This window comes from Miniopterus natalensis, chromosome 22, assembly GCF_054644295.1.
Source record: "Miniopterus natalensis isolate mMinNat1 chromosome 22, mMinNat1.hap1, whole genome shotgun sequence".
Lineage (NCBI taxonomy): Eukaryota > Metazoa > Chordata > Mammalia > Chiroptera > Miniopteridae > Miniopterus > Miniopterus natalensis.
Window position 1 is genome coordinate 5,862,723 of NC_142102.1, and position 25,975 is coordinate 5,888,697.

At 43.3% G+C, this 25,975-nt stretch overlaps 1 protein-coding gene across 2 annotated transcripts in view; it reads right to left on the minus strand.

Annotated features, from left to right (window-relative positions):
- The window catches only part of SCAPER (S-phase cyclin A associated protein in the ER), a 144,589-nt gene that overhangs the window by 16,867 nt on the left and 101,747 nt on the right, over window positions 1–25,975 (minus strand). For both annotated transcript variants that reach the window (XM_016209567.2, XM_016209566.2), the window contains exons 25-28: window positions 19,853–20,085; window positions 16,755–16,910; window positions 7,210–7,447; window positions 4,061–4,210 (exon numbers count right to left, since the gene is read on the minus strand). In XM_016209567.2, the coding sequence (XP_016065053.2) occupies window positions 4,061–4,210; window positions 7,210–7,447; window positions 16,755–16,910; window positions 19,853–20,085 (777 nt within the window). The remainder of the gene's footprint in view (window positions 1–4,060; window positions 4,211–7,209; window positions 7,448–16,754; window positions 16,911–19,852; window positions 20,086–25,975) is intronic.

Below are 25,975 nucleotides of genomic sequence, written 5' to 3' on the forward strand. Positions count from 1 at the left end.
TGATTTAACCCAACATTTTAATTAGGAACTCCAACCCTACAGGAAAGAAATGACTGGTCCTATCCACACAGGGGGCATTACTTCTACCATCCAGGTCTGCCTGCTGAAGTCACCTGGGTATGAGGGGCTCTGTCCTGGCAGTTAATAGACTGAAAAGGGTGACAATCCTTTACACAAAGCAGGGCGCTGACAGCACAGCATGGGCTGGGGCAGGAGCTCAGGATGTCCCCTTTATGGGGATCCATGCTGTTTCCACACAGGAAATAAAGGCTCTCCTTCAGACAAACAGGCCTGCAAATGCACATAACTTCTGACTAATAATACAGAAACACTGCCTGAGTTTAGCAATATAACTCCTCTGAAATTCTCCTGATTTAGATAAAGTGGCTAAATGAATTCACTTTCATAAAAACAGAGGCAAGGCAGGGTCCTGCCAGTCCTGCTTGGCAATTCCTTTTCCTTTCGGAACCTCAGTTTCTCCATGTGCAGTATGAGGGAACTGGACGGGATAACCCAGAGCCTGTTCAGAGTGAAGGCTGCACCCATCTTTGACTGAAGCTGCACCTACTACATCCCCTCTGCAAATACTTACTAAATCCCCTTGGCAAATTACTATGTTGGGGGGAGTACAAAGGGAATTTAATAAAGCAAGGTTTTAGAATGAAAATAGACAATCAGCTTTTTAGTTATAGAAAACTCCCCAATTCTCCTGGGACATGAGCAGTTATCATCTTAGCAAGCTTCAGGCTATTCCCCACTTCTGCTCTTTAACGTAGCCGAGTGGGCCCAGAGTCCGGCCACGAGCAGCAGGCACAGCCTTTGTGCAGGTGAAATAGCTGTGGCTCAAGATGATATCACAGAGCCAGGCATTTGACATCTCACCTGTAAGTCTGTGCTCATCCCCTCTATTAATGGGGGAGCCAAGGTGTATTTGGCTTTTAAGGACAAGTGAAGCCATCTGGGGTTGACAGACCCTGGAGCAGCATAGAAGGATCTGACAACCCACAAGACGCTCGCAGTCCCCAGGAGATCAGAACGTTTGTGGTTCCAAACTCGGCCTTTAAAATATCACAGAGATCACATCATCCAGTATCTTCCGCTTTTTAAAAACTGTTATTTTTTAAAAAAATATGTTGTTATTGATTTCAGAGAGAGGAAGGGAGAGGGAGAGATAGAAACATCAATGATGAGAGTCATTTATTGGCTGCCTCCTGCATGCCCCCTACTGGGGATGGAGCCTGCAACCCGGGCATGTGCCCTGACTGGGAATCGAACAGAGACCTCCTGGTTCATGGGTCAATGCTCAACTGCTGAGCCACACCAACTGGGCTAAAAACTGCTTCAATTGTGGCAAATATATATAACATGGAACATACTATTTTTAAGCCTATAATTAGTGGCATTAAGTACATCCACAATATTATGCAACCATCACCATGATCCATTTCCAGAGCCAAACTACACCTTATTAGTCACAATGCTCCAGCCCCAAGAGGGAAAATGATTTCCCTGAGATCACACGGCTAGTGACAAAGCTGGGGTTAGAATCTAAGCCTTCTATTTCCTAGACTGTGGTCCATCTGGTGCTCATAAAACACATGCATTCACATCTTCCCAGGATCTTTGAGTCTCCTGTCTGGCACACAGTATGTCCTAGAAGCTTCCAGTTAGCATGGACTTGCAGAATGGCAGCTTCTCAATGTCTGTGTACATGGGCATCCCTTCTATAGCCCTCCCCGCCTGAGGTACACTACAGGGATCACCAGTAGATGGGGCTGTGGCACATCTGATTTTCTTAAGCAACAAGAAATGAAATGAAATGAAATGTACACAGGTTGGGCTCTGCAAGACCTGGGTTCTAGTCCTGGTCTTAGTGGTTCTTATGTCATCTCAGGGCTGGCTTCACCTTTCTGAATCCCAGTACCTCACCTGTCCATGAGGCCGGGCAATTCCTGTACTTATGGACGTACTGAAGGGCTAACAAGGTCCAAGAGAAACAGATGGGGAGAATACTATACAGAATTCTACAAATATCAGGGATTATGCTTAGAAACAGCATCTCCATAAGTGCAGTGTCTCAATGTTTGACAATTACTATCATTTGTATTTCTGATAATTTCCGATTTCTTTATTTTATACTATTCTTTCTTCTTAAAGATTGCGGCATTTTGGCAACTGCCTCAGGGCTGAACTGACTTCTCTGACCTTCCCCCCCATCAGAAGTGGACACCAGGTTAGTATTCAATCCTTCTGGGAGGCAAGAGGTTGAAACAGGATGTCTGGCTTTTTTTCCCCTTCTGATTTCTTCCTCACAGTGAACTCACATCTCAATAATTATCCCCAAACTCCACCTGACCAGCACAGGGTCTCTGTCTCCTCCTATTGCTTATTTAATCTGTGTTTTCTTGTCCACACATGCCATCTGCAAACACCAGTGTCCCGATCCCATTTCCCATTATCTCTGGTGAGCCCAGAGACATTCAGAACAAGTGTTCTATCTACAGGAGAGAATTAGCCTGTGATCCAGCATCATCAGAAAAACTCCCTGAAAGCCCACACAATTCTGCATTCAGTAATTCATCACCACAGAGTTCATTTATGCAGTTTGAATTTATCCCTAAACTTGGCTGCACTGAAGAAACCTCATGTACAATGGACCCTGGAGGCCTGGAGGGGGAGCCCTCACCTCCACCAAGCAACAAGCACAGACCTTGCATTTCCGGCAAGAAGTGTCTCTACCACACCAGCACGAGGAAGTTTTTCCCTTCGCCCAGCAACAAACCAGCCAATGGAAACCTTGCAACTCAGACAATGAGAAGCATCACCACCCTGAGCTCTTGCTCTCCCCCAATGGACTTTGCTTCAAAGCACCCCTCCCCATGGCCTCCTTTTTCCCTATAAAGCAAGGTTCCTCTCATTTGTTTGCTGGACTTACCTATAGATTTTTGCTTATACAGAATTGCAATTCCCTGTCACTCCCAAATAAACATATTTTTGCCGGTAAAATAATTAGTAGTTTTATTTTTAAGGTCGACAGAACTGAACTTTTTGCTGCAGAACTATACACAGCAAACTATTATCATACACACAAACCACTCACCTCTTTACAAATGCAGCAGGTGTTATGCTAACATATGGTTAACAATTTAAAACAGGAAACTGTTAGGTCAACTGTGGGCTGTCTACATAAGATAAAGCCATTCAGACATTAAAAATTATATTCACAAAGAATGATTCTGATATAAGGTTAAGTGTATAAAGCAGGACATGAGTGTGTATACAGTCTGACCTCAGCTATGTCAATATATTCATAGAGGGGTGGCAGGTGGGTGAAAGGTACAACCTTTTAGTTGTAAGATAAAAAAGACAGATAAATGGAGTTGTCAGGAATTACTATTTGATATGTTATTTATGCCATAACTCTGGTTTTAAAAATAGTGAAATACAGTGCCTTATTATTTTTTCACAAAATCTGTGACACGTATCTCCCAACTTCTTAAAGCAGCAGAACTCTATTTACAAATGAAATCTTGCTCAAAAACCAAATAATCAAAAGAGTTAAATACAATTCTAACTACTCTGGTGGCTGAAGGGGGAGAGCCCCAAGTCCTGCTTTCTCAGGCTCCCCTCCAAAACCACCTGGAAGCCTCTACACAGCCAGGAGAGGCCAAGGACCAGGAGCAGTGTCATAAAGCACCTGACTCTAGTCCTTGTTGCAGTGACCCAAATGGAAAGATACACTCTACCTCACCAAAACAAAAAGTGTATGGATAGAGCATCAGAATTCATGTGGTAAGAGAGCAGATGCTTCTATGTGGCTTAAGAATATTTTATTAAAAATATTTTATTTTTACAGCTCTATGAGGAGCCCTAGTGTTTATCTAGTGGTGATCAAATCTCTTTCGAGAGAAGTGAGAGACTTCCCGACTTCCCTGGGGCCTGTTAACGGCCCCTCGCAGGACAGATGGGTTCTAGCAGGCTAGCCTGCCTTTTCTCACTCCAATACCTCAGACTCTCAGCGCTGGGGGAACAGTCTCCAGAACTTTCTGGGGCCTCTTACCTGGTTATCTGGGTGGTTGACAGTGAAGTAGCCCACACAGACGATGACCTCATGAAGGAGGCTTTCACAAGAGACTTGGCTACAGTGGCCCAGGAGGGAGCTGGCGATGTGCCGGAATGCAAGGGACAAGCCCTCTGCCCCTACAATGGACTGGCAAAGACAAGGAACAGTTAGAAATCCCCACCCAGGAGGAGCCAGGGCTGCCGAACACAAAGTGAGACCAGCCCGTGCGCTTTCTGCCACGATGCCGGAAAAGCGTATATAGTTTCTAGAGCATAGCACTCAATAGTTTACCTTGGGGATTCTTGCGCTAACAAATGACTATAATAAATGAAATGTTTAACCTGAAAAGGGACAGAAAATAGAGCATAGCAGGCCAAATGCCTGTACTGCACAGCTCAAGACACCTAAAGCATGGTTATTTCTTCCATTTTTAGGAAGTTATTTTATCTCATTGTACAAATAGTCTCACTGAAAAATTTGGGAAGATATCAAAATACTAAAAACCTCCTATAAATCTACCATTTAGCTAACTTCCAATACTATTTTTTCCTGAAGGAGAAAGTATTTTCTTGTACACAGGGATACAAATACAATTCTAATGATTTACTTAGTTCAAATAGAAAGGAAAGATAAATAACAATTAGTTGTTATTCAAACACGCAGCTCTATAAACCCAAGGCTCCCAAAAGAATGTAAAAAACCCCAACTATCACCCACCCCCTCTCACCCCCCAAAACAAACCATGAAGCCCACCCCCCCACACACCAGCTCTGAGGCTTCCAGGGCCCTTTCTGAAGACAGGCACAGGGCTGTGGGTGGTGGGCACGAGGGAGGAGAGCAGGGTCTGTCTGTGCAGCCCGGAGCTTCTATTTAATAAACATGTCAAACAGACAGAGCGACAGGAGGGCAAAGGGGAGAGGCGAGCCTATAGAAAATGCTCGCAGCCCACACTGGAGTGAAGCCCCACTGCTGGCGACGGGAAAAGGCAGCATTTTAAACTCATCTTTTGATTTGAGGTCTTGGCCAGCCTGAAGCAGGTCAGATATGTGGCGGCTTGGAAGTTTCAATGAATGCACTTTGCCTAACTAACAGTGGGTGAGACACAGTTCTTTAGTGAGTACTGTGGAATTTAAGAGTGTTTCTGTCTCAGTTTCATTGCCCTGAGACAAAATGTTCTTCAGGCCCCAAAGAGACTTCAGGAGGCCTTTGCTCCTTTAAATCAAGCAGTGACACCTTCTCAGCTCAGCCCTTATTTAATTAGTTGTGTCCAGCATGCTGTGACCCAGTGCCCTCTGTTTAACCTTCACTGATAAGAGCAGGTCAAGGGGCATGTAAGTTTGAATATAAAAATTAAACCAATTTTTCAAGGAACCTATATTTCCTTTTTAGCCAGAATTAATTGCCTAGTCAGTATATTGATTTGTTTCCTGAGACCACCTTCAATTGTAAAAAATGTCAGACTATGCAATATACAATATCCGGGATCTCAGGGCCATCTGTGCCAACATGAATTCAGAGTGAAAGCACACTCTTTGCTGAAGGGAGAAATGTTTTGACAGCCTTATTAGTATACAATGAAATGGAACAAGCTAGGAAAATATTCTAATGAAATACCTGTTCCTACTACATGATGAAATCTCACACAAAACAAGCACACAGCTTTGCAGCTTCAAAGACGGTTGCGGGGAGCACTGGCCATGCTCCTGAAACACTGAACTTTCTGACTCAACATCTGACGTAACACTTCACTTCCACAAGCTGCATCAGTCCACATTTCTTGAGGGCCTACTATGTGCTGGCTAGCACAGTCCTTTGTTCAATGCCATGTAATCCTCAGACTTGTGAGTTAGGTGGGGTTTTTTGTTTGTTTTAAAATATGTTTTCATTGATTTTAGAGAGAGAGGAAGAGAGAGGGAGACAGAGATAGAAACATCGATGAGAGAGAAACATCGACTGGCTGCCTCCACGTCCACTTTTGAGGATCAAGCCTGCAACCTGGGCATGTGCCCTGACCAGGAATCAAACCCGGGACCTCTTGGTTCATGGGTGTTCTCTCAACTACTGAGCAACACTGGCCAGGTGAGTTAGGTATTTTTAATCTCTATTCTCAGATGAAAATCTGAGTCTTAAGGGTTCAAAGGACTTTTCTGAGGTGATATGACTTGGGAGTGATGGCTCAGGATCAGGCCCGTCGGAATCCAGGTCTCCCTGTACTGATTCTGATATAAGGTTAAGTGTATAAAGCAGGACATGAGTGTAACAGAAAGACAGGAGGACAAGAATTGCACATTTTTCATTAGCTACATAAGAGAAGTGTTTCTTCCAGCTTGGAATGGCCACAGACCACCATTTTCACACATTTGTATCTCTATAACCTTCCTCCCTCTAAGTAAAGAACTTCATCTACATTATGGGTTCATCATCTGCCAAGTGTTTTCCTTTTCTAATGAAATCACTTGACAGTTAATAAACTGAAAGAGAAAGTCTACTTCTTGGGGCTTGTTCTGTTCCAAAGGCTCAGTGTTTTCGAAAATTAAATTTCCTACATGAAGAAAACCTGTTTCTAAGCTGGCAGTCTGGTGTTATAGCATAAGGCAATTTTTCTTTCTTTAGCTATAAAAATTTAAAGGGGTTTGCACATTTAACTACACAGGTCCTTTACATTGGGCAAAAATCAGTTAAATCATCCATAGAAAGTCATATCAATCAAAACAATTTATCCAATTCTGGTTCTGTGTATATAAAAAACCCATTACTTTCCTTAATATTTAAAAGTTGATGGGATAACACCTTCATCTAAAGAAATAAAGACAGGTGATTTATAAGTAGCAGAGTCAGAGAATAAGAATACCAGTCCTGGCTCAGCCATGTGTAACCTTCAGCAAATTACTTACCTGCCAGCTTTTCCATCTCTAAAATGGGTATACTAGTACTTTGCAGGGTAGTCGTGAGAATAAATGAGAAAGCAGATATAGAGCATCTAACACAGTTCCCAGAAGACAGTAACTTGATAAATGGTACATATTATAACTCCCTTTATCATAATTTATTCCTCATGCTCAGTCCGGAAGAAGACCTCACGTCATATCTACACTGAAACATGAACTCGGGGCTGGTTAATACTAACACCAGCCGATGCTTTGTACCTGGAAAGCAGGCAGATCAAGAGCTGCGAAGCTGTTGAGGAAACGTAAACTCTGAATGGCCACCTGGACCGTGTTCTGAGAGTAACTCTCCTTGGGGCTGGCAGTGCCGGGGTCCGAGATGGCGCCATGGAAGAGTATGCAGTAGAGCATGTGCAAAACTCCAGCGAGGTCCGTGGCCTGAAGAGCAGCTGTCAGTCCTGTGGGATCCTGGCGATTACTGTCAAATATGCTGTATGACCTGACAAAGAAACATTCAACTCTTTAAATCTATTTAAGGGATGTTAGCATGTTTATAGGTCATATGGAACAAGACAAGCAGACTGTTAAAAGCAAACCACCTGGGTTGTGTAATAAGGGAACAAGAACCCTCGAGGCATAAACGCCGCTGTGGACACTGAGTACTCGCAGCAAGGGCTGAGGCTGCCACCGGTCTACTGCCCTTCGCAGCCTAGGTAGCCCTACTCTGTTTAGATGCCAGGTGTGGGCAAAGTGGCCAGAGTCCATGAGAACTGTAGGGGACTCAGAGACCAAAACAGCATGGCTTCCTTTTTGGGTACACAAAGGATGGAATCTTAGGGGAGGCAGCTACTAGGAAAGCATGAGGCCTCAAAACCCCAGGGCTGTGCTGGGATCCTGTGGTAGGGGGACACTGCAACCTTCTGGGGGCACAGTTTCATCATCAAGGAGCATCGGCAGGGCATGGCGGCCAGACTCCCAGAACAAGTAAGTGCTGGATGGGCTTCACACGAATGACCAGGAAGTCGGCTCGGCAACCATGGGGCAGCGCTGTGGGTGAGCTAGAAGCAAGACCGGTGGGAAATGAATTCCTAGAATCAACAGTGAAGCCCCAGGGTTTGCTACATCCGCTTCACTCTGAAACTCAGGTTACAGAAAGCACCTACTGATCAAGAACCTGCCATGTTAGTACATGAGGCTGCCAATCACTCATTCACTCTTTTTTTTTTTTTTTTCCTGGAAACTACACCGATTTCTCCCTGAGGAACCACCTCTGCCATTCTCATAGCCAACGTGCTCCAGGTGGGCCCTCCCTGATCACTCTGGCTCAAAGCACGTGGAGGCCCAAGGTGACCTGCTCATTTTATTTCTCTGACTTTTCAACGTTGAGGGATGCCAGTTGAAGATTCTGGAATGGAGGAGATACTTTTGCTGAAACATCTGGAAAGAAGTTCTCACTTTTTCTCACTGGGTTTGGATCTGAGAAGATCTGAGGCCTGCAGCTGCTGTCGCCACTTGTCCTAAGCCCTGCACCAATGCTTAGGCCTCTCAGTGCTGCTCCAAGAGGGTGAGCTGTGTCCTTTACAGGACACACCTTTTTTCTCAGGAGGGGGAGTTACCCGTCCCTGCTCAGTGTCTTCCTTTAATTTGCTCTGATCTGCAAATATGAGCAGAAGTATCATCATGTTCCTGGCATGGGATGATGCCCGTCCCAATTCTGTTTTGTTAATCCTCACCCGATGATATTTTTCCCCATTGATTTTTAGACAGAGAAGGTGGGAGGGAGGGAGAGAAAAAGAAACACTGACTCGAGAGAGACACATCGATTGGCTGCCTCCCGCAAGTCCCTGACTGGGGCCGGGGATTGAACCTGCAACCCAGGCATGTGCCTTGACTGGGAATTAAACCCGAGACCATAAGCCATTTAACTCTCTGGCCGTAGCGGCCAGGGCAGTCCCGATTTTTAACACAAATACAGGTTTCCCCCTATTTTCTTTTTTTGTTGTTCCCTGCAGCTGGAATCTGGGCTGGAAAAGAGACATTAAAGATCTGGGCTTATCTCGTTAACTTGCCCAGAAGCACTCAAGTCCTGGCTGGCAGGTTTCTACATCTTGTCTATTTTTCTAATTTGTAACTTATTTTTTCCAAAGGGATTATTTTATTCACTGTAATTTGCTAGTTGCACCAAAGCAGAGTTTTATTCACAACCATAATAAGCGTTTATTTCCTGAATGTCCGCTATTTCTGATATTGCTAAGAACATGAGAGGAAGTGGCTCTCTTGTGAAATAGTCACCTCAGCTACATGGCAGGACTTGCTAAGCACATTCCCACCTTTCACCTCATCTTATCCTTAGTTTGTCACAGTTAGTAGAGAAGGAACTGTTCTTCTGAATGCATACATGAAGCAACTGAGATCTAGAGCAATTTAGGTGACACATTTTAGGTCATACAAATTTGTTGGTGGCAGGGGCAGGGGGTCCCCAAGGACTTTTAAGGATGACCTCTTCTTTTCTCTCCATGCCTTCTCTTATGTCAAATCCTGAATGAACTGAACACTGTGAAACAAAGTACACAGTGTAATGTAATCTTGCAGCATCATGGAGAGACACTTTCTATCTTATGGGACTCAATGAAAACAAAAAGTTAAGAAATAACATTTATTTGCTGTGGGCACATCGGAACCTTGCACACTGTGAGCTCGTGTCCGCTGGCCCCTCCTTCCCCCACAGCTAGCGAGTTAGGGGTCAGACCCTGACTGGAGACGTGAGCAGAAACTAATGTGTCTGAGTTTATTATATAGGTTCCAAAAAGGGGTCTGTGTTTGTTTAGCACTGACTGCCTTTTAGAACCAGTGACAAGTCAGAAGACATTTCTCCCTGAAGCTAATTCCCAATAGGCTTTAGACCTTGGGGGATGAGTGACATTATTGCTGCTGAAAACAGTTCTGCTGCTCTGTGATTGAGAAGGCTGACCCCCCCCCCCCCCCCCCCGGTGCTGGTTTTAAACAGACTGTCAGCATGTTCACATGCAGATATACAGGAATACAGCTTTAACATTTAAAGCACTCTAATACTTAATCTTTCCAAGCACTTATCAAGTGACATGAATTCACTGCTATTACTTCTTCAAAAGAATAAATATAAGAAAAAAAGGAAAGTCATCCGATTATTTCCCCCTCTCCCTACCCCACCCCATTATTTAGGGAAATACTAATCACAGATTATAAAGCAGCACATCCTAGGATCTTCTGCAACATTCTACTGATGAAAGGAAAATGTTCATTCAGAAAAATCAATTAAGCAAGCATTCAAGAACTCAGATGTGGATGGAAGTGGTTCAAAAGGCCTATGACACTGCTTCGTGGAAAAGACTATTCATTTTATAGTAGTGCAGGGTGCAGGGGGGGCAAGGCTTGTCTGTGCATTTGGCTTGCACAGGGCTAATGCAGTCCTGAAGGGACTTGAGAGAATGTTTACTTATGATTTAGTCTGAAATACAGATAATTTGTCCATGAACAGGCCACTGGCTTCTGTTGGTCTTAACTGTCAGTTACAATCACTTTAAGCCTGAATGTTTATAATAAAAAAGGTAAAAGGCCTTATTCATATCAGGCATAAAGTTTTCTTTTAAAAATACATGGGAAATATAAAAAAATCAGATCTGAAATGTTGTATATTACACTCTGAGATCTCAGTTTTACTGGATTCTAAACTGTTTCTGTTTGGTCTCTAGGACTAGAGATCTTAGTGGCAGAGTCATTTCTGCTCATTAAAAGCTAGACTCAATTAGTAAAAACTATCAATACTCCTGCACAGAACCTGAAAACCTGCCTTAAAGGAGAGTACAGCTGGGCAAAAAATGTAGTAATTTGTATGGGCATGGCTCGAGTGCCCTCCATCCAAAACTTGGTATTTTATACCACTTATGTTTCAGGTCTTGTCTGGCCCCCAAAAGCAGCTATGACAGTCCCAGACACGACAGCCCATTCCTGTTTGTTCCTGGCTTGTTTCCTGTCACCCCCCTGGACCTGGGATTTCTGGCTTGGTAACATCCACCCTGATCTCCTTCAGTGCTGAGGACCTTCTAGACGGCTATTCTAGTGTCTTGGATTTGGGCCTGTTCATTCTTTTGGTCCTAGAATCCCTGAGGCATCTTGTGTGACCCTCTCATTTAGTCCTTGAACCCAGAGAACTATACTCCGAGGTGTGCACAGTTGGGAGCAGGTGGTGTGAAGTCTCTGATTCTCCCAGTGTTGAACATGAACTTCGCTGTTCCAGGAGAAGGGAATTATGGCTTCAGGCCCTTATGTACTGGGATATTCTGGGAAAGCAAACCTGTATCCACTAGCGAGGTGGGAATGAAGGCAGCAATGAGTGACTGACAGCAGATGTGGTCCTGGGTCTGGGACCTGCAGGCTAAGGCTGTGTCCAGGAATGCCCCTCTGGTGGGACGTTTCTGACCTCTGTAGCTTCAGCTTCCTCACAGTCACTGTAAACAGCCAAAGGCGCTGTGCTGATTTTGCCTAGTTTAGCTGGTATTTTGGGCCTGTCTTATCTTTAGGATTTGGCAGTGAGGCTGAAGGAGCTCTGCCAGAGACTCTGCTGTGTTGCCAAGTGAAGGCACCTGCTTCTAGAGGAAAAATGGTCACCTCAGGGGCTTTCTGGTGACTGCACTCCCCTCCCACCCAGACTATACAGAGTAAACAGGGGCCTCTTCTACTTTCTAATAATCAGATGATGTTGCTCTTCTGCCTCATCTCCTCCAACAGCTGTTCATCCCACTCAGAAAAAAATCCAAACTCCTGATCTCTCAGGCCTCATCTCTTGGCCTTCACTTCTCTGACTCCATCTCCTAGCACATTCTTTCTTGCTCACCAGAGTCCACTGTACTGCCCTGTTTCTGGAACATACCACTTTAGATGTCTGGGTGCCATCAACTCACTATTCTGCTCAACTAGAACACTGTGTCCTGGCATCTTTACCTGATCAACTCTGTCTTAGCTTCAGTGTCATCTCCCCAGAAACCCTGCCTCATCTGATTATAGTTAGTCTCCTGTTAGACTATAAGCTCTGTAAGAGTGGGGATTGTGTTCATCACTGGGTCCCCAATACCTTGACAAGTGTCTGGCACATAGCAAGTGCTCAAGAAATAGTACTGAATAAAGATTTCCCAAGCTAATGGAAGGAAGTGAGGGAGGCTTGATCTCAGCAAGGAATGCCAAAGGAATGAGGGCCCTGGCCATCTCCTTACCTTCCAGAAAGAGGAACATGAGAAGTGGGCAGCTCTTCCTCTTTTGTTAAGAGCAGATCTAGGAACTGGGGCCCTGGCACAGGTCAATGGTACATGCTGGCATTTCTAACTGCCAGTCAAACAGCTATTTCCTGAGTTCTTTTTTTGTTTCTAGGCTGGTGCTAGGTGCCTGAGGGGAGCTTCTAGGATATTTAGTCTTGTTCCTTAGGGAACTCTTTTCATCTGAAGACATAAAACATATTCGCAGGACAAGGAAACTTATGAATTACAAACAGACAAATATTAAGAGGTATAGAAGTAGGTTCCATCTCATATTTCTGAGGCAAAAACACCTCCGACTGAATTGGATATGACTGAATTGGACTCTGGGAGACAGAAGTTAAAAATAAGTAAGGTTTTGGGTCCTAAAAATCAGATCAGATGAGCAGAATCACGAGCGAAGTAAGGTAGTTCAGAGGAATTGTCAACTTTGAATGAAAGCCAATAAGCTTAGAATCTGACATGTTAAATATAAATTCCTGGTAGAAACTGGTGGCAGGAATTCCAAGAGGAAATGTTTTATTATCGATATGGTTTGTTTCAATTTTACTTGCTTCTGACTTGATTTATTTTTTTCCTATTTATTTTCTTTTGTTCTCATTTTTCATGTTTTTAAAAAATAAAAAATGTTTATACAGGGTGGGGCAAAAGTAGGTTTACAGTTGTGAGTACATGAGTTTATTCTTGTATTATTATTTATTAATTATTGTATTATTTTCCGTATGAACAACTGGAAACCTACTTTTGCCCCACTCTATACTTCTGTGAGCTGGCTCAAATCTTTTTGGAGCAAAGTGGGATATAACAAATATATATAAGAATAGCACCTTAGACAGGAGTTCAGGGTGGCACGTGTTAGTCTCCACCTGCCCCTGCCCTAACCCCATGAGGGAAGAATGACAAGATCACTTTTATAATGTGAGGTGATAGGCTTTGAAGCTAAAGAACCTGCCATGGGTCACAGAGCTGGAAGCACAGGAACTGTACCCACATTTTCGGACTCCCAAACCTATGTTCTTCAACACATGCCACACAAGGGTTTTCCTCTTGATATCCTGCCCCCCAAAGCTCTAGAGCAGGGGGCTAATTGCAAGGGTGTCCTTAAAGGAGACATGCGAGACCCCACATGGGAAGGTCCCCAGTTAGGAGCCGCATGAACCACAGACGTGTGTGAACAGCGCTCAGATGGTTCTAACCTCCAGCCTTTAAGTCTTCCAACTGAGGTCAGACACCGAGAACAAAGATAAGCCATCCTGTCTATATCTTGACAGAATTCCTGACACACAATCTCTGAGATTAATTGGCTGTCGTTTTATGCCATTAGATTTTGGAGTACTTTCTTACACAGGTAGAGGAACTGGAAGAAAAAGAAAAGCAGAGGATACGCAGATAGGGGAGACCAGAGGAGTTCGGGAGCAGAGTGTGGTTAGAATGGTCGGCATGTTCCTGAGGAGCCGGCAGGACTGGTACTGACAGGCAGCAGTGGGCAAACATCACAGCTTGGCATAAGGAGAGACTTTTCAGGCACTAAAACTGCTCAATGACAGAAGGGGCTCCCTTTGCAAGCAATGAGTTCCCTGTCAACGGAGACAGTCAAATATAATCTGGATGAGGTTACTGAAGAGAATCAAACCTGCATGGAAGACTGGATTAAGGTGACTTTAAGGTTCCTTCCAGTGAATAGAATGTGATGGCAGATTAGATCTGGGGTACAAGGAAGAAATGAGACAGAGACGAACAGTCTGGAGCCTGAATGTCTGCAAGACGGATACCAATCATAAAAAGAGACTATGAGAAGATTTTAAAAAGTTCTTTTTTCCCCCATTCCTTTGCCTCCTGCCCAGATGACTCTTAATAGTCCCTTCTACTTTCTACCATCTCTGTAATAGTCTTCACATGATACCTGATTCATGCCTCCAAAGTATGGTTCTCTGCATGTCACTTCCCTAACACCACTGTATCTCAGCAAATCATTGTCTATAGTTCACACATTTACATTTATTGTCTCATTTGAACCTTATAATCATCTGGGAGGCACTAAAATCACCACTAAACACATCACAAAACCCAGCTAAAGTTAAGTCCTCTATCTATCCTTCATATTTGTCTGCTTGATGTGTTTGATTATTCTGTTTTCTTTGTTTACCTTTTTCACAACTCTAAATGTTCCAACCCTTTTTATCTTTCAAGGACCAGATTAAATTTTAGTTGCTCCAGAAAACAGCTAATTCCTTCAAGTAAGACTGATATTTAATCCTCTGAACCCTGCCAATGACGCTGTACTAACCAGGGAGTGAGCTCAGTGCACCCCAAGTACCTTCCAGCCTCCGTACCGCTCTGTCTTACACCACGGGTACGGGGCTAGGTAACTCTTTCCTGCACTAGCTTACAAGGTCCTGAGGACAGGAGAGATGCCTGAGTCATCTCTGCTTTCTCCCACGCCTAGCACAGGGCCTGGCACAGAGCAAGTGCTACATAAATATTTGTTTAATGAATGAATGAATAATTCAGGCAGGCGCAGTTAAAGTTTACCTTTGCTTGAACAAATGGTTTTTAAGCACCCTTAAACACTTGAGAGGCACTCAATTATACCCACATAATTAATGGGCTAACTTACAAACCATTCCTATCTTTTTATGACACAGGTTTTCAGGAATCTTGGCTAGAACCCATTTTGTTAGTGTAGCTGACAGATATGAAAATGAAAACCACAAATACACATAAAGACAAACATCTTTTTGTGTGAAAATACTGCAGAATTCAGAATAGTCTTCACAAATCAGAACTGACTATGATTCACAAGCTGCTGCTTTTCTAGGCAGAGATGAGGCAGTAACCTCCTTGACTATGGACCCCCTGCTTCCTGGCCCTCTTGCTGGGGAGCCTGGTGCAGCTGCAAATCTAGAAATGACTGAAGACTAAGTGAATGGCCTGGATTGGCTGCAATTTATAATCGGTCAGGACTGTTCTGATCCTATCAATTGGGCTCAGGAGCCAGTACCTAAGGAGCCTCAACGAAGCACTGCCCAGAGATTTGAAAATGATCCTTTCCTTGTCTTGTAGGACCAAGAATGGAAAACTGAGAACAGTGAAGGCCAAAGAAGTAGGCATTTCAGAAAGTCCTGTTACAGACTGTTGAATTTTGTTTAAGTGATGAAGAATGATAGTTTGTGAACAATTCCCATATTAAAATTCTGAAGTAATCCTAACATAAAATCAATCCTTTTACGAGATGATCACAATTTCAATTTTTACTTAAAGAAATGCAAGTTCATTGTTCAAAACCCAGCGGTGCTTTTCTTCCCCATACTGAAGCAAGGGTTAACAGCGTAAATTCTGACACCCACGTGGTCTTTCAGGGAACCCAGGTAAAAATGAGAAGATTAAGGGCACAATGCCAGCAGTGCAGAGGCGGATCTGTGGTAATAGCCATCACAAAGGCGGGCCACCAGCAGACTGCAGTGTTTACTGAAAGCCCCGTGCTCTCAATTAGGGCACTTAATTATCTCAGGCTGGCCAGGTCAGCGCACTGGAGGCATTTTTGAAGGCCTCTGGCTCCTCTTTGTCTTTGATTCCTGCTGGTCACAAATGGGACTTGAGGACACACCTTCCTGGATGCTGCAGGGGCTTATCCTGTAGCCCAAGCGGGCACTGTGTGAATTACTCCAACATCACAATGGTCACACTACGTTTCTCCCCAGGCATGGCTATGACCTAGCACTAAAACTTTATGTAACACACGTAACCAAGTGCTTTCAACAGGTCACTGTAGTTTAGCTTAGAAATATAATTTCCACAATTTAATTGTAAGGAAATTATTTTACTGACAATCCTCAATATACCTGAGAGATAAGTCACATTCCTATCAGAAACACTGAGTAACTATTGCCAACGATTCTTACTTGGTGGGAGGGGAGAGAAAAGAACAGGAGGGGTTTCCTCGCCCGTCCTGGAGAATTAGTTTTGAGGACAGTCCACAGGGTGGGATCTAGAGCCAACAAAGCCAGCGGAAGTCACACTGGCTATGATCATGCCCATGGGTCACGTGTGACTTCAAGGAGCTATTGTTTTTGGATGGTGTCCTTCTCTTATTCACGGGGATACCGTGGGACAAGGGACAAAGGGGAGAATAATCCAATCTAGCAGCTGTGAGCAGTCTCGGCACCCTAAGGCTGTGCTGTGCTGAGGGCCCAGCCTGCTCTGATCAAGGCTTTGTCACTGACGCACTGGCTCAGAGAACCACCTGACTCCTCTGGATCCCAGGATAAGAGGTCTGGCTGGCCTCTCAGGTCTTTTCCATCAATGACAGTCAAGTTTACAACACCAACAGGCAAAAGTGACTCTGACTGGAGGTTGTAGCCAAATTCAATATGGGAAGCCAATACGGACAGAGGTAGGACAAAGAAAAGAAGAGGCCAAGATGACCACCTGCCTCCCTATGAAGTGACCCCAAGATGGGCAAAATTTAAGATACGGTTCACAAGTTCAGTCCAGAAAGACATCAGGGAGGCGCCTTACCGTCCGGTGACAGCCCAGCACAGCATGCAGGCTCCCTGCAGGAGCCCTGCCGCGTGCTGCAGGAGCGCGGCCAGCCTGGGATTCTCGTCCACGGGGCCTTGGACCGAGAGGAAGCAGCCACACAGCTTGTCGATCAGACCAATATTCACCACGTAGCTACAGGAGGAAAAATGTGTGTTATCAACCTGCACGGGTTGGCAACACCTTCACTGTTAAAGATAAATTTAGCAAACATAGGCTTAGATCCCTCAAACAAGCAAACACAACACAGTGTTGAGTAAAGCATCTCAAGTAACAATTTCCTTAAGATTTAGTCCTGATTAGATTAATCAGCTATTTCTATGTGATTTTCTTCTCTCTTTTGGTTACTCTAACACTGGTTTTCCAGAAAGATGACTGAAAATGGTTACCTGATCATCCTTACTGGTCTAAAGAGTCTGACAATGGTAGGAATGAATTATAGCGACCTCTGCTCTCTTGAGAAGCGCTCCAAGGGAGCCACATTGGCAGTGCAGGAATCTGAAAGACCAGATGATGCTGCCCACACACTCCTGTTCAAACTTAAACTTCTAATACCAATTGGAGGTTCCCTGTTTTTAAAAACTCTAACACTACTAAGTATATAATAAACAGTAAGAATCTAATTGCTTTCTGTTACCAGCTCTGAGAGTTGACAATAACATTTAAGAGGTCACTTTAAGCCTATTGTACGGTTTTCCAGAGCTGTTTTATTAAGGTGGATGAACAACAGTAGCTCTTTTATGAGTCTACAAAGCAGCAATCACTGAAAACAATATTTTAAGACTATAAATGACCTTGTTGATCAATCGCCTTAGCTTGGACTTTTTTTCTGATTCAGTGCTACCACATTTACACGTATGAAGAGGACAGGACATTCAAACACAGCCATTCTGAAAAACCAATGGGTTAACTTTCAGCAATAGTGGGAAGGCATCGATGTGCCTGCTCCTAGGTTAATTCCTATCACCTCTGTGTAAGAAGGAAGTGAATCTGGGGAATTATTCATGTTCAGAGCCTCTTCCAAGTTTACAGAAGGCGCAGGATCTGTCTGCTTTCTTCTTTTACACCAGGAGTGTGCTCCCTGGGCTACTGAGCAGCTGCTCCAGTTTTAACACTGGGCAGCATGAAATAATGGCCACCAGCCCTATCCTCTTATAACAAGAAAAACTCACAGACACATGCACACACTGAGGAGCTCATGATAATCTGATTTAACAGAATCAAACCTTTATATTTGCACAGAACTTTCCAATTTGGAAAGTGTGTTTACATTAATCATCCTAATGAATTATCCCAACAATCCCAGCAGGGAGCAGAGAGTGACAACTTTGTTATCATATACCCAGCATACTCTCCTTTTCCTGGTGGGTTGTTAATATTGTGCCCTCCTGTGAGAGCAGCAGCGAGCCTCTGCTCCAGGGCAGGCTAAGTATTCACCATCAAGGCAGCAGTAGCAAGTTCCAGAATGGGCACAAGACCTAAGGAGGGCCACTCAGCATCTTTTGTGAAAGTAACATATGATCACGGGAAGAATCTCTTTCCACTGGGGATATCTACACCGAGAGATGTGAGTCTGGGGCTTACCGGCAGCCAGCTTACTTGTTACATGGAGAACATATGCTTATAGAAAGAAACCAAGCAGAGACAGCAAAAGAAAAGAAAGAGTCCAGATGCTATGACTGGAGCCTCAGATCTAGATTCAGTGCAATCCCTTAACAAAAATTCCAATGGCATTTTTTTACAGAAATAGAAAAAACAATTGCACGGAACCACAAAACTCACTAAAGAGCCAAAGCAATCCTGACAAACAAGTGCAAAGCTGGAGGTGTCACACTCTATGATTTAGAACTATATTACAAAACTATAGAAATAAAAACAGGATGGTCCTGCCATAAAAACAGACACATGGGACGTCAGCACCATGGTGGAGGGAAATGACCCCTTTGTATGTTCCCTTAAATTTACAACCAGTAGGTCATTTATAAACCAATAAATGTTCCCCTGATCGACATGCCGAGATGCCTGAGAAATGCACACATTGGTATATCTGAGGGCAGGTGTATCAAAGCTTGCAGAGGAGGCAGGATGAGGAAAGGACAGGAACAGTGCACACAGCCCTGATCCCCTGGCTGCCATGGCTGAGCCAGTGGCCCCATCAAATGAGGTAGCAATGGAGGAGTTGGGAGCAGCCACCACACAGTGACCTGGTGGAGGGTAACAGGGGCAGCAGCGGAGTTGGAGCCAGAGCTTCTGGCTTCCCAAACAGAGCATAGCAGGGCCAAAGGCCATAGGGAACCAGGTAGCCATGTGGAGGGCTTGCAAACCCAGACACTCCTTTGTCCCAGCCATGGCTGTGGTGCTCTGAGACCTGAGCAACCAAGACTCAGCAGAGGCACCCACCACCCCACCTCTGGGTCACTCCAGGCTGCTACTCCCATACCCACAGCGATGCTTCTGCCCCCCAGGTACAAGTAGCTGGGGGGGGGGGGGGGAACAATGACACAGGCACAACGACGACAACTTGCGCTGCAGCACCATCTACTGGAAAACAAAAGAAAGACTGCTCCTAATTATCAACCTGCTCAATGGTTATAATCAAAACAGTACCTTTCTAAGCAATTTCCTCACCTAGAGAGTCTGAATTACAAATCCTACACTTACAGGGCTGAAAAGCCTCTACCACAATACCTTACACATAATGGGTGCTCCATAAATGGTAGCTATTATTACTGTTTGAGTCTGAACCAGATTATATAACCAGAGATGATCTGGGATAGAAAAATTCTCAGGAATTCTCGGAATTGAAAAGAACTGATTGCAAGAAAGTTATAAAACCTTGGACACAACGTATTCATATATTAAATATCTAAATATCAAGAAGATGGATGAGTGCTAACTATATTCCTTTTCACTAAGAAGATTTTCCTTCTCTTTACAAAATGTGGTATATTCTCCACCAGGAATTTGTGGATGGTGTCGTGAGAACCACTGCCATCACATGGGCTCTGAGATTTAGATGATCTTAATATCATTTTTTTTAACAAAGAAGAAAGTTTTTGAAAATCTAGCAATTTTACCTGATGAGGTCCTGAACGCGACTGTTAAAAGAATCACCTTGGGAGGGTTTGCTTTTCATTCCTTCTGTTGATATTTGTGGTGTAGCTGGCCGGCTGTTTCCATCTGGTCGGCTGGCAATCAGGCAGCCAAAAACCACAGCACTGACTCTGAGAAGTCCAGTTGTCAGACCTTCAAACACTTGTTTATTTGTATTTCTCCCCAAAATAGCATTATTTTCATCTGGAACACAAACCTAGATGGAAATAAATACAGTAATTGTGTTGAAATAAAACCACCAAAAATGGACAGAAATGATGTGGAAAATTTCGGGAATCATAAATAATTTTGAAATTCTAGAGGCGGCCATCTGACTGTTCAAGAGTTGGCTGTGAAGTCAGATTGTGGAGTTCAAATCTCAGCTTTGCCCTCACCGGCTGGATGACCTTGGGTAGCTCTACCTCCAACCTTCATCCTAAAATCTCCTTCTACCCCTCCCCTGGGCCAGATTCCCTTATTTCTTGGATTCCATGCCACCTTTACTTCCCAATGTAATTCTCTCATTTTGTTGTATGATCTATTCCAATGACTTCCTAAAAAAGGGGTGCATAAGAAAATTTTGAGACCTTGTATGTCTGAAAATATCTTTATTCCATCCTTATACGTGACTGAAAGTTCGACTGGATATAGAATTCTTGGCGGGGACTAACTTTCCTCCCGAGTTTTGAAGGGCGGCTTCAGTGTTTTCTATTCAGGGCTGTTGAGAAGTCCAATCTGATTCCAAATGTTCTGTCCATGACCTGTTCTGACCTCTTTGGAAACTTGAAAGAACTTCTAATCCCTGATTTCCTGTACCTTGGTGTAGGTCTTTCTTCATTTGGTGTGCAAAAACTCATGTTCTTTTAACCTGAAAGTCATGTGCTTCACTTTTGGGGAAAGTTCCTGCATTATTTCTTTGCTAATTTTCTCTGTTGGATTTTGGTCCTGAACTGAGTCTCTAATTTTTTAAAATATATTTTTTCTTCTCCTTTTCATCTCTGTATTTTGTTCTACTTCTTAGGTGATTTCTTTAATTTCTAGTACTTCTACTGAGTTTTGCACTCAATTATATTCTTAATTTTCAGGAGGTCTTTCTGGCTCCCTGTACGTTTTGTTCTCACAACATCTTGGTTTTGTTTCATGAATATAATATTTTCTCATCACTGAGAAATTATCCTTTTTTAAGGTTTTCTTTTGTTCCCTGTGTGGTCTCTGTTTCCTTTGAGTTCTTTCTCTGTATTTCAGGTTGTGGGCTTTCCTCAAACAAGTGGAAATCTGGACTTTCTGTTCACACTTAGGACTGATGCACAGAGAGATCAGCAGTGTATCATGATCTTGATCAGATCATGAGCTGGATACAAACTCTGGGTGAGGGGCTTCAATTTGGATGACTAAGCAGACCCCACAGACTCTGGTTTTACAAGCAACTGTAACAAGCTGTGGTTTACTGGTTTACAAAACAGCAATATGAAAAAGAGGCAGGCAGTGACAAATGTGACATCATTCCTGAGGCACAAGAAAAGAGATATGAGAGTGCACATGGCACCATGTGTGACACTCATGTTATCATTATTAGATGCACTCACCTTTATTTCCTCTGAAATTATTAACTACAAATCAGTGTAGTTTAGCTTATGCTAAAAATGAGAACATTAAGATATCAAGAAAAGGCTAAGTTATGAGTTACAGTTATTTAGGGCGCGGGAGGCAGAGAAGGAAGAATAAAAACTAATGGCTATTAGGTTTTCCCACTATGCTAGGTCCTTAAGCATTTTCCTTGTATCCTATTAATAAATCAAAGTTCAGAGATATCAAGCAACATGCCCAAGCTGCACAGCTAGTTAATGGAAGGGCTGGGGCTTGAACCTGAACTTATAGATTCTGAAGGTCATGTGCTTTCTCTTAGTCCACATGGGCTTCTTTCCACTAGGCATCTTTTTTACTAAGGCTTCCGGAGAAACTGTCTCTGGTGGAGGGAGGTAAAAATTAGTCACAGGTTACAGATTGCCTTTCTGATGTCTCTTCCATTAAAAAAAATAAAGCATTCCATAAGTGCTTTATTCTTGGTCGAAGGGCAAGAAAGGATTATATTTAAGAGTTTCTGGGATAATTTTGAGTGAAATGCACTCATCTCATTATTTAGACATTGTAAATGTGGTCTGAGTACCAAATGTTACTTCATCAGCCCCAAGAAAATAAGCTCAATGTAAAGTAAATCAGATATATTTTTATACTATTTTCATATTTTCTGTCCATAGCTGACAGCTTTTAATTTATATTTCATTGGGGATTTCTGCATAATTTTATAAACACCATTTTGGCAGTAAACACAAATTGAAAAACTTCTCTGACAACCTGGCAGTTATACAAAGAACCCTGTGGCTCAGGAGCCACACCTGGCTTGTCAGGCTTGTGGTGAATCCGGGGCCCTGGATTTGGTCCAAAGGCCCTCACTGGACTGAACCGTCTTTTACTTTCTCACCGTGATTTCCTATTTCCAACATTCAACTGAATCACGTCATCATGGTTTTCCATAAAATTTCCCCCCCTAATTTGCTCAAATAGTATTGATCCTTTCACTGTTGAGAATGTAGTTTTCTTTTGCTTATTTCATCTAGGAAAAAATTTCAAGACTGCCTGATTTAAGGCAAAGGGGGCTTATCTTCAGTGAGACGAAAAAGTTCTTTCTAGTCTTCAAAATGAGATTTGATAAAAGAAACCTTAAGGAGAAGCTATCTATACTGTAAAGGATATCCTGCTCAGAGCAGGACTCTGTCCTCGCCTTTTGTCTAGCTGGATATCACTGTTACTTGCCAGTGGTAAAATAACCCTGCTCTTTTGGGACACCTAGTAGATGAAATGCACACCCAGAGTTCTGATATGTGCTTACAGACCAACACTTGAGTTTGAACTTCCTGCCAGCACAGCTGCTAGGCCAAGGGTACACTGCAAGCTGAAGGGCCTTTAGGAAAGGTGTGCAAGCAACACCCTCCTCCCCACCAGCCCACTGCCCTGGTTTACTGCACACCTGGCTTACCTGAGTCTGGAGCACATTCCCTCCGGGGTGGGTGGTCTGTGGAGGGCAGGGGAAGGTGACCTTCCCAGCAGGCAGCAGTACTTGTAGCTACCCCCTGCTGGTATGTACAGGCCCAGCCTGGGAAGAACAGAGCTATGGAGTTTTGGCTCTTTGGAACCTGTTGCTCCTCAGGCAGAAATCTAAAACCACAATGTCTCTTCTATGGGTTAAAGGTATTTCCTTTAGTATATTTCTTTAGAATTAACTGGTACAGTCACTGTCTTACTCTTCATGTGCCAGCACATTATGATCAGATTTCACGTACATATTCTTATCACAAAAATTTCCCTTCCTCTCAAAAGATATTTGACCTTCTTAAAATCTGCAGGTATTTCATTTAGATTCAGAAAGAACCTTACAATCATTTTTTAAATCTTCTACTTGAGAAAACCATGGTCCAGAGCAGAAAGAAGCCATCGGGGCTGAATCCACTCCAAGGAGAAACCCAATATTTATGAGACCAAGCCCCTGAGGCAAAGTGTTTCAGCAAAATTAAATTAAAGTCATTATCACTTTTAAAAAACAAGCTCATATTCTTTTTTCCCCACTACCTACCACCAAAGTGGTTTCAAAAACTTTCTACATTCTTTTTTGCAATACAGAAAGATGCTTTTATTAGTGGTATAAATCCACCCTCTGTAACATGATTCTATGAGAGAGAAAATTAACTTGGTAGTCAGTGGTAATTCTACCCAACTAATTTTTAGTATTGTGAAGTTGGGTTTACCTATTTTTAAGTTGCATGGTGTGCTCACAATGGTCAGAATATAAGTTAAGTTCACTGAGAACCAACAGGAGATTGTTTAGGAACCTCCTGTCAAGACAATGTGACGGGAAAAAGGGCAAACAATGCTGAAGGGCTCCAGCAGCAAGACACAGGTTTCCACACTATCATCACTATTTTATGTCCTTTAGCCAAAGTGTCATTAGACATACAACAGTCTTCTCATCACTGATCTTTTATAAAACACCTATGCTCATGCTATATTGTACATAAAAACACAACTTATGACAGATAAGAACCATGATGATTTACTTGGCTTGAAAGTATAAAAACAAATTGCACAGGAATGGCTAATAGGTTTTCAATATTATCTTTGTAAAATTTCTACAAACAACACTAAAGAGGACATTATATTTTATCCCAAACGTCATTACCCTTTTAAATATACTTATTATGCCCTCCAGTCTCTGTTTATATATTTTATGCAGCCAAAGTCCAAAATAATATAATTTTAGCACACTTTATAGTGTATGCCTTAGTAGTCATAACACTTTCAAATTTGTTTGTTATAAATACTGAATCTCCTGCTGGCGTTTCCTCTCCTGCACAGTAAAAGCCACAAACCTCATAATGCCCAACAAGGCCCTTCCCGATCTGTCTACTGCCCCAGTTATCTAACTTCATATACTACACTGTGTCCGTCTCTCGTTGGAATACTCTTCTTCCGATATCCTCATGACCCCGCCACCCTGGCTTCCTCTAGGTCTCCACTAAAATGCCACCGTATCTATAAGCTTTTCCAGACCACCTTTAAAAAAGATGTCAAGCTGTCAGAAAAGCCAAGGAACAGTATACAACAAACTACACTCTTTATCCAGATTCATCAATTGATATCATTTTGCCACATTTTCAAAAATGTACTTTAAAAATAAATTTTATCATAAACTGCACCTATTTAAGTGTATGCATTAATAAATTTTGACTAATGTATGCACCTGTGTGAGGACCATCAGGATCAAGAAACAGAACATTTTCATTGCCCCCAGAAGTTCCCTGTGCTCCTTCCAAGTCAATGTTCTCCACCCCCAGGGCCCTAGGCGACCACTCATCCACTCATCTGCTTTGTATTATGGTAGATTATTTTGCGTTTTCTAGAATTTCATGTTACTGGAACCATAAAAGTAGGTAGACTTTTGAGTCTGGCTTTCCTCCCACTGATTAATGTTTCCATATATTCTGACTAACTCATCCATACTGCTGAGTGTATCAACAGTTCATTCCTATTGGTTGCTAAATATCACTCCATTGTATGGATTACCGCATCTGTTTGTCATCTCACCTGCTGGTGAACATGTGTGCTGTTTAGGAAAACAGTTATTTATGAATAAAGCTTCTAAGATCATTTGTGTACCAGTCTATTCTGTGGGCAAATTTTTTCATTTTTCTTGGGTAGATAGCTAGGAGTGGGATTGGGGAGATGCAGGGTGAGTGTATGCTCATAAGAAACTGCCGAATGAAAAGCACACTTTTAAAACACAGGGCTTTGTTAAACTGTATTGTCAAGATTTAAGAGAAGGAAGTTATCTTTCAGGGAACAACCACACCCCGCAGTGTGGTCTCCATGAAGACACATCTGCTGCAGCCAAGGGGTTAACGAGACCCAATATTGCCGCTTTCCCTCTGAACAGGCTGCTTCCACAGGTGAAAACCAAGGGAACGAGAGCAGAGCCAACCATTAAGAATGCTGTTAGTCCATTCCCCACCTCTCATAAAACCCCAAGAGAACTTGGCTGTGCGTATGACCCTTTTAATGTCTGGGGTTACTGTTCTCTTTCATTTACTTGGAAGCCAGGAGGCCCCAAGTACAAATGTGAAGATGGTGCATGTAAATGTCGGGAGGGCAGGCAGACAACGCGTTAGTGCGGGGAGTGGGGACAGGCTCGCGCCGGGCTCCTCTGCACTCACCCGACCCTTAGCAGCCCCTCTCCTCTCCTCTCCTTTCCAGGGCCTCCTTCCCTGGCCTCCCATCTCTGCCCATTCTCCACCCAGGTCCCCCTCTCGGCTCTGCTTTCTGATGCCCGTGCACACGTGTCTGTGTGTGAGTCTCGCCCTCGCCAGGTTTCTTTGTCTCAGGCTTCTATTCACAGCCTCTCTCCTCTCTGTGAGACATAAGGGGAGAGTGAGCCGCCCCTTTAGTTGCTGACGGTCACCTCTGTGCCTTTCACCTGAAGTTTTCTTCCTACAGCTACAACATTCTGCCCCAGACACCTAAGAGACTACAGGCTCCTTGTCTGCGTACCATGATCG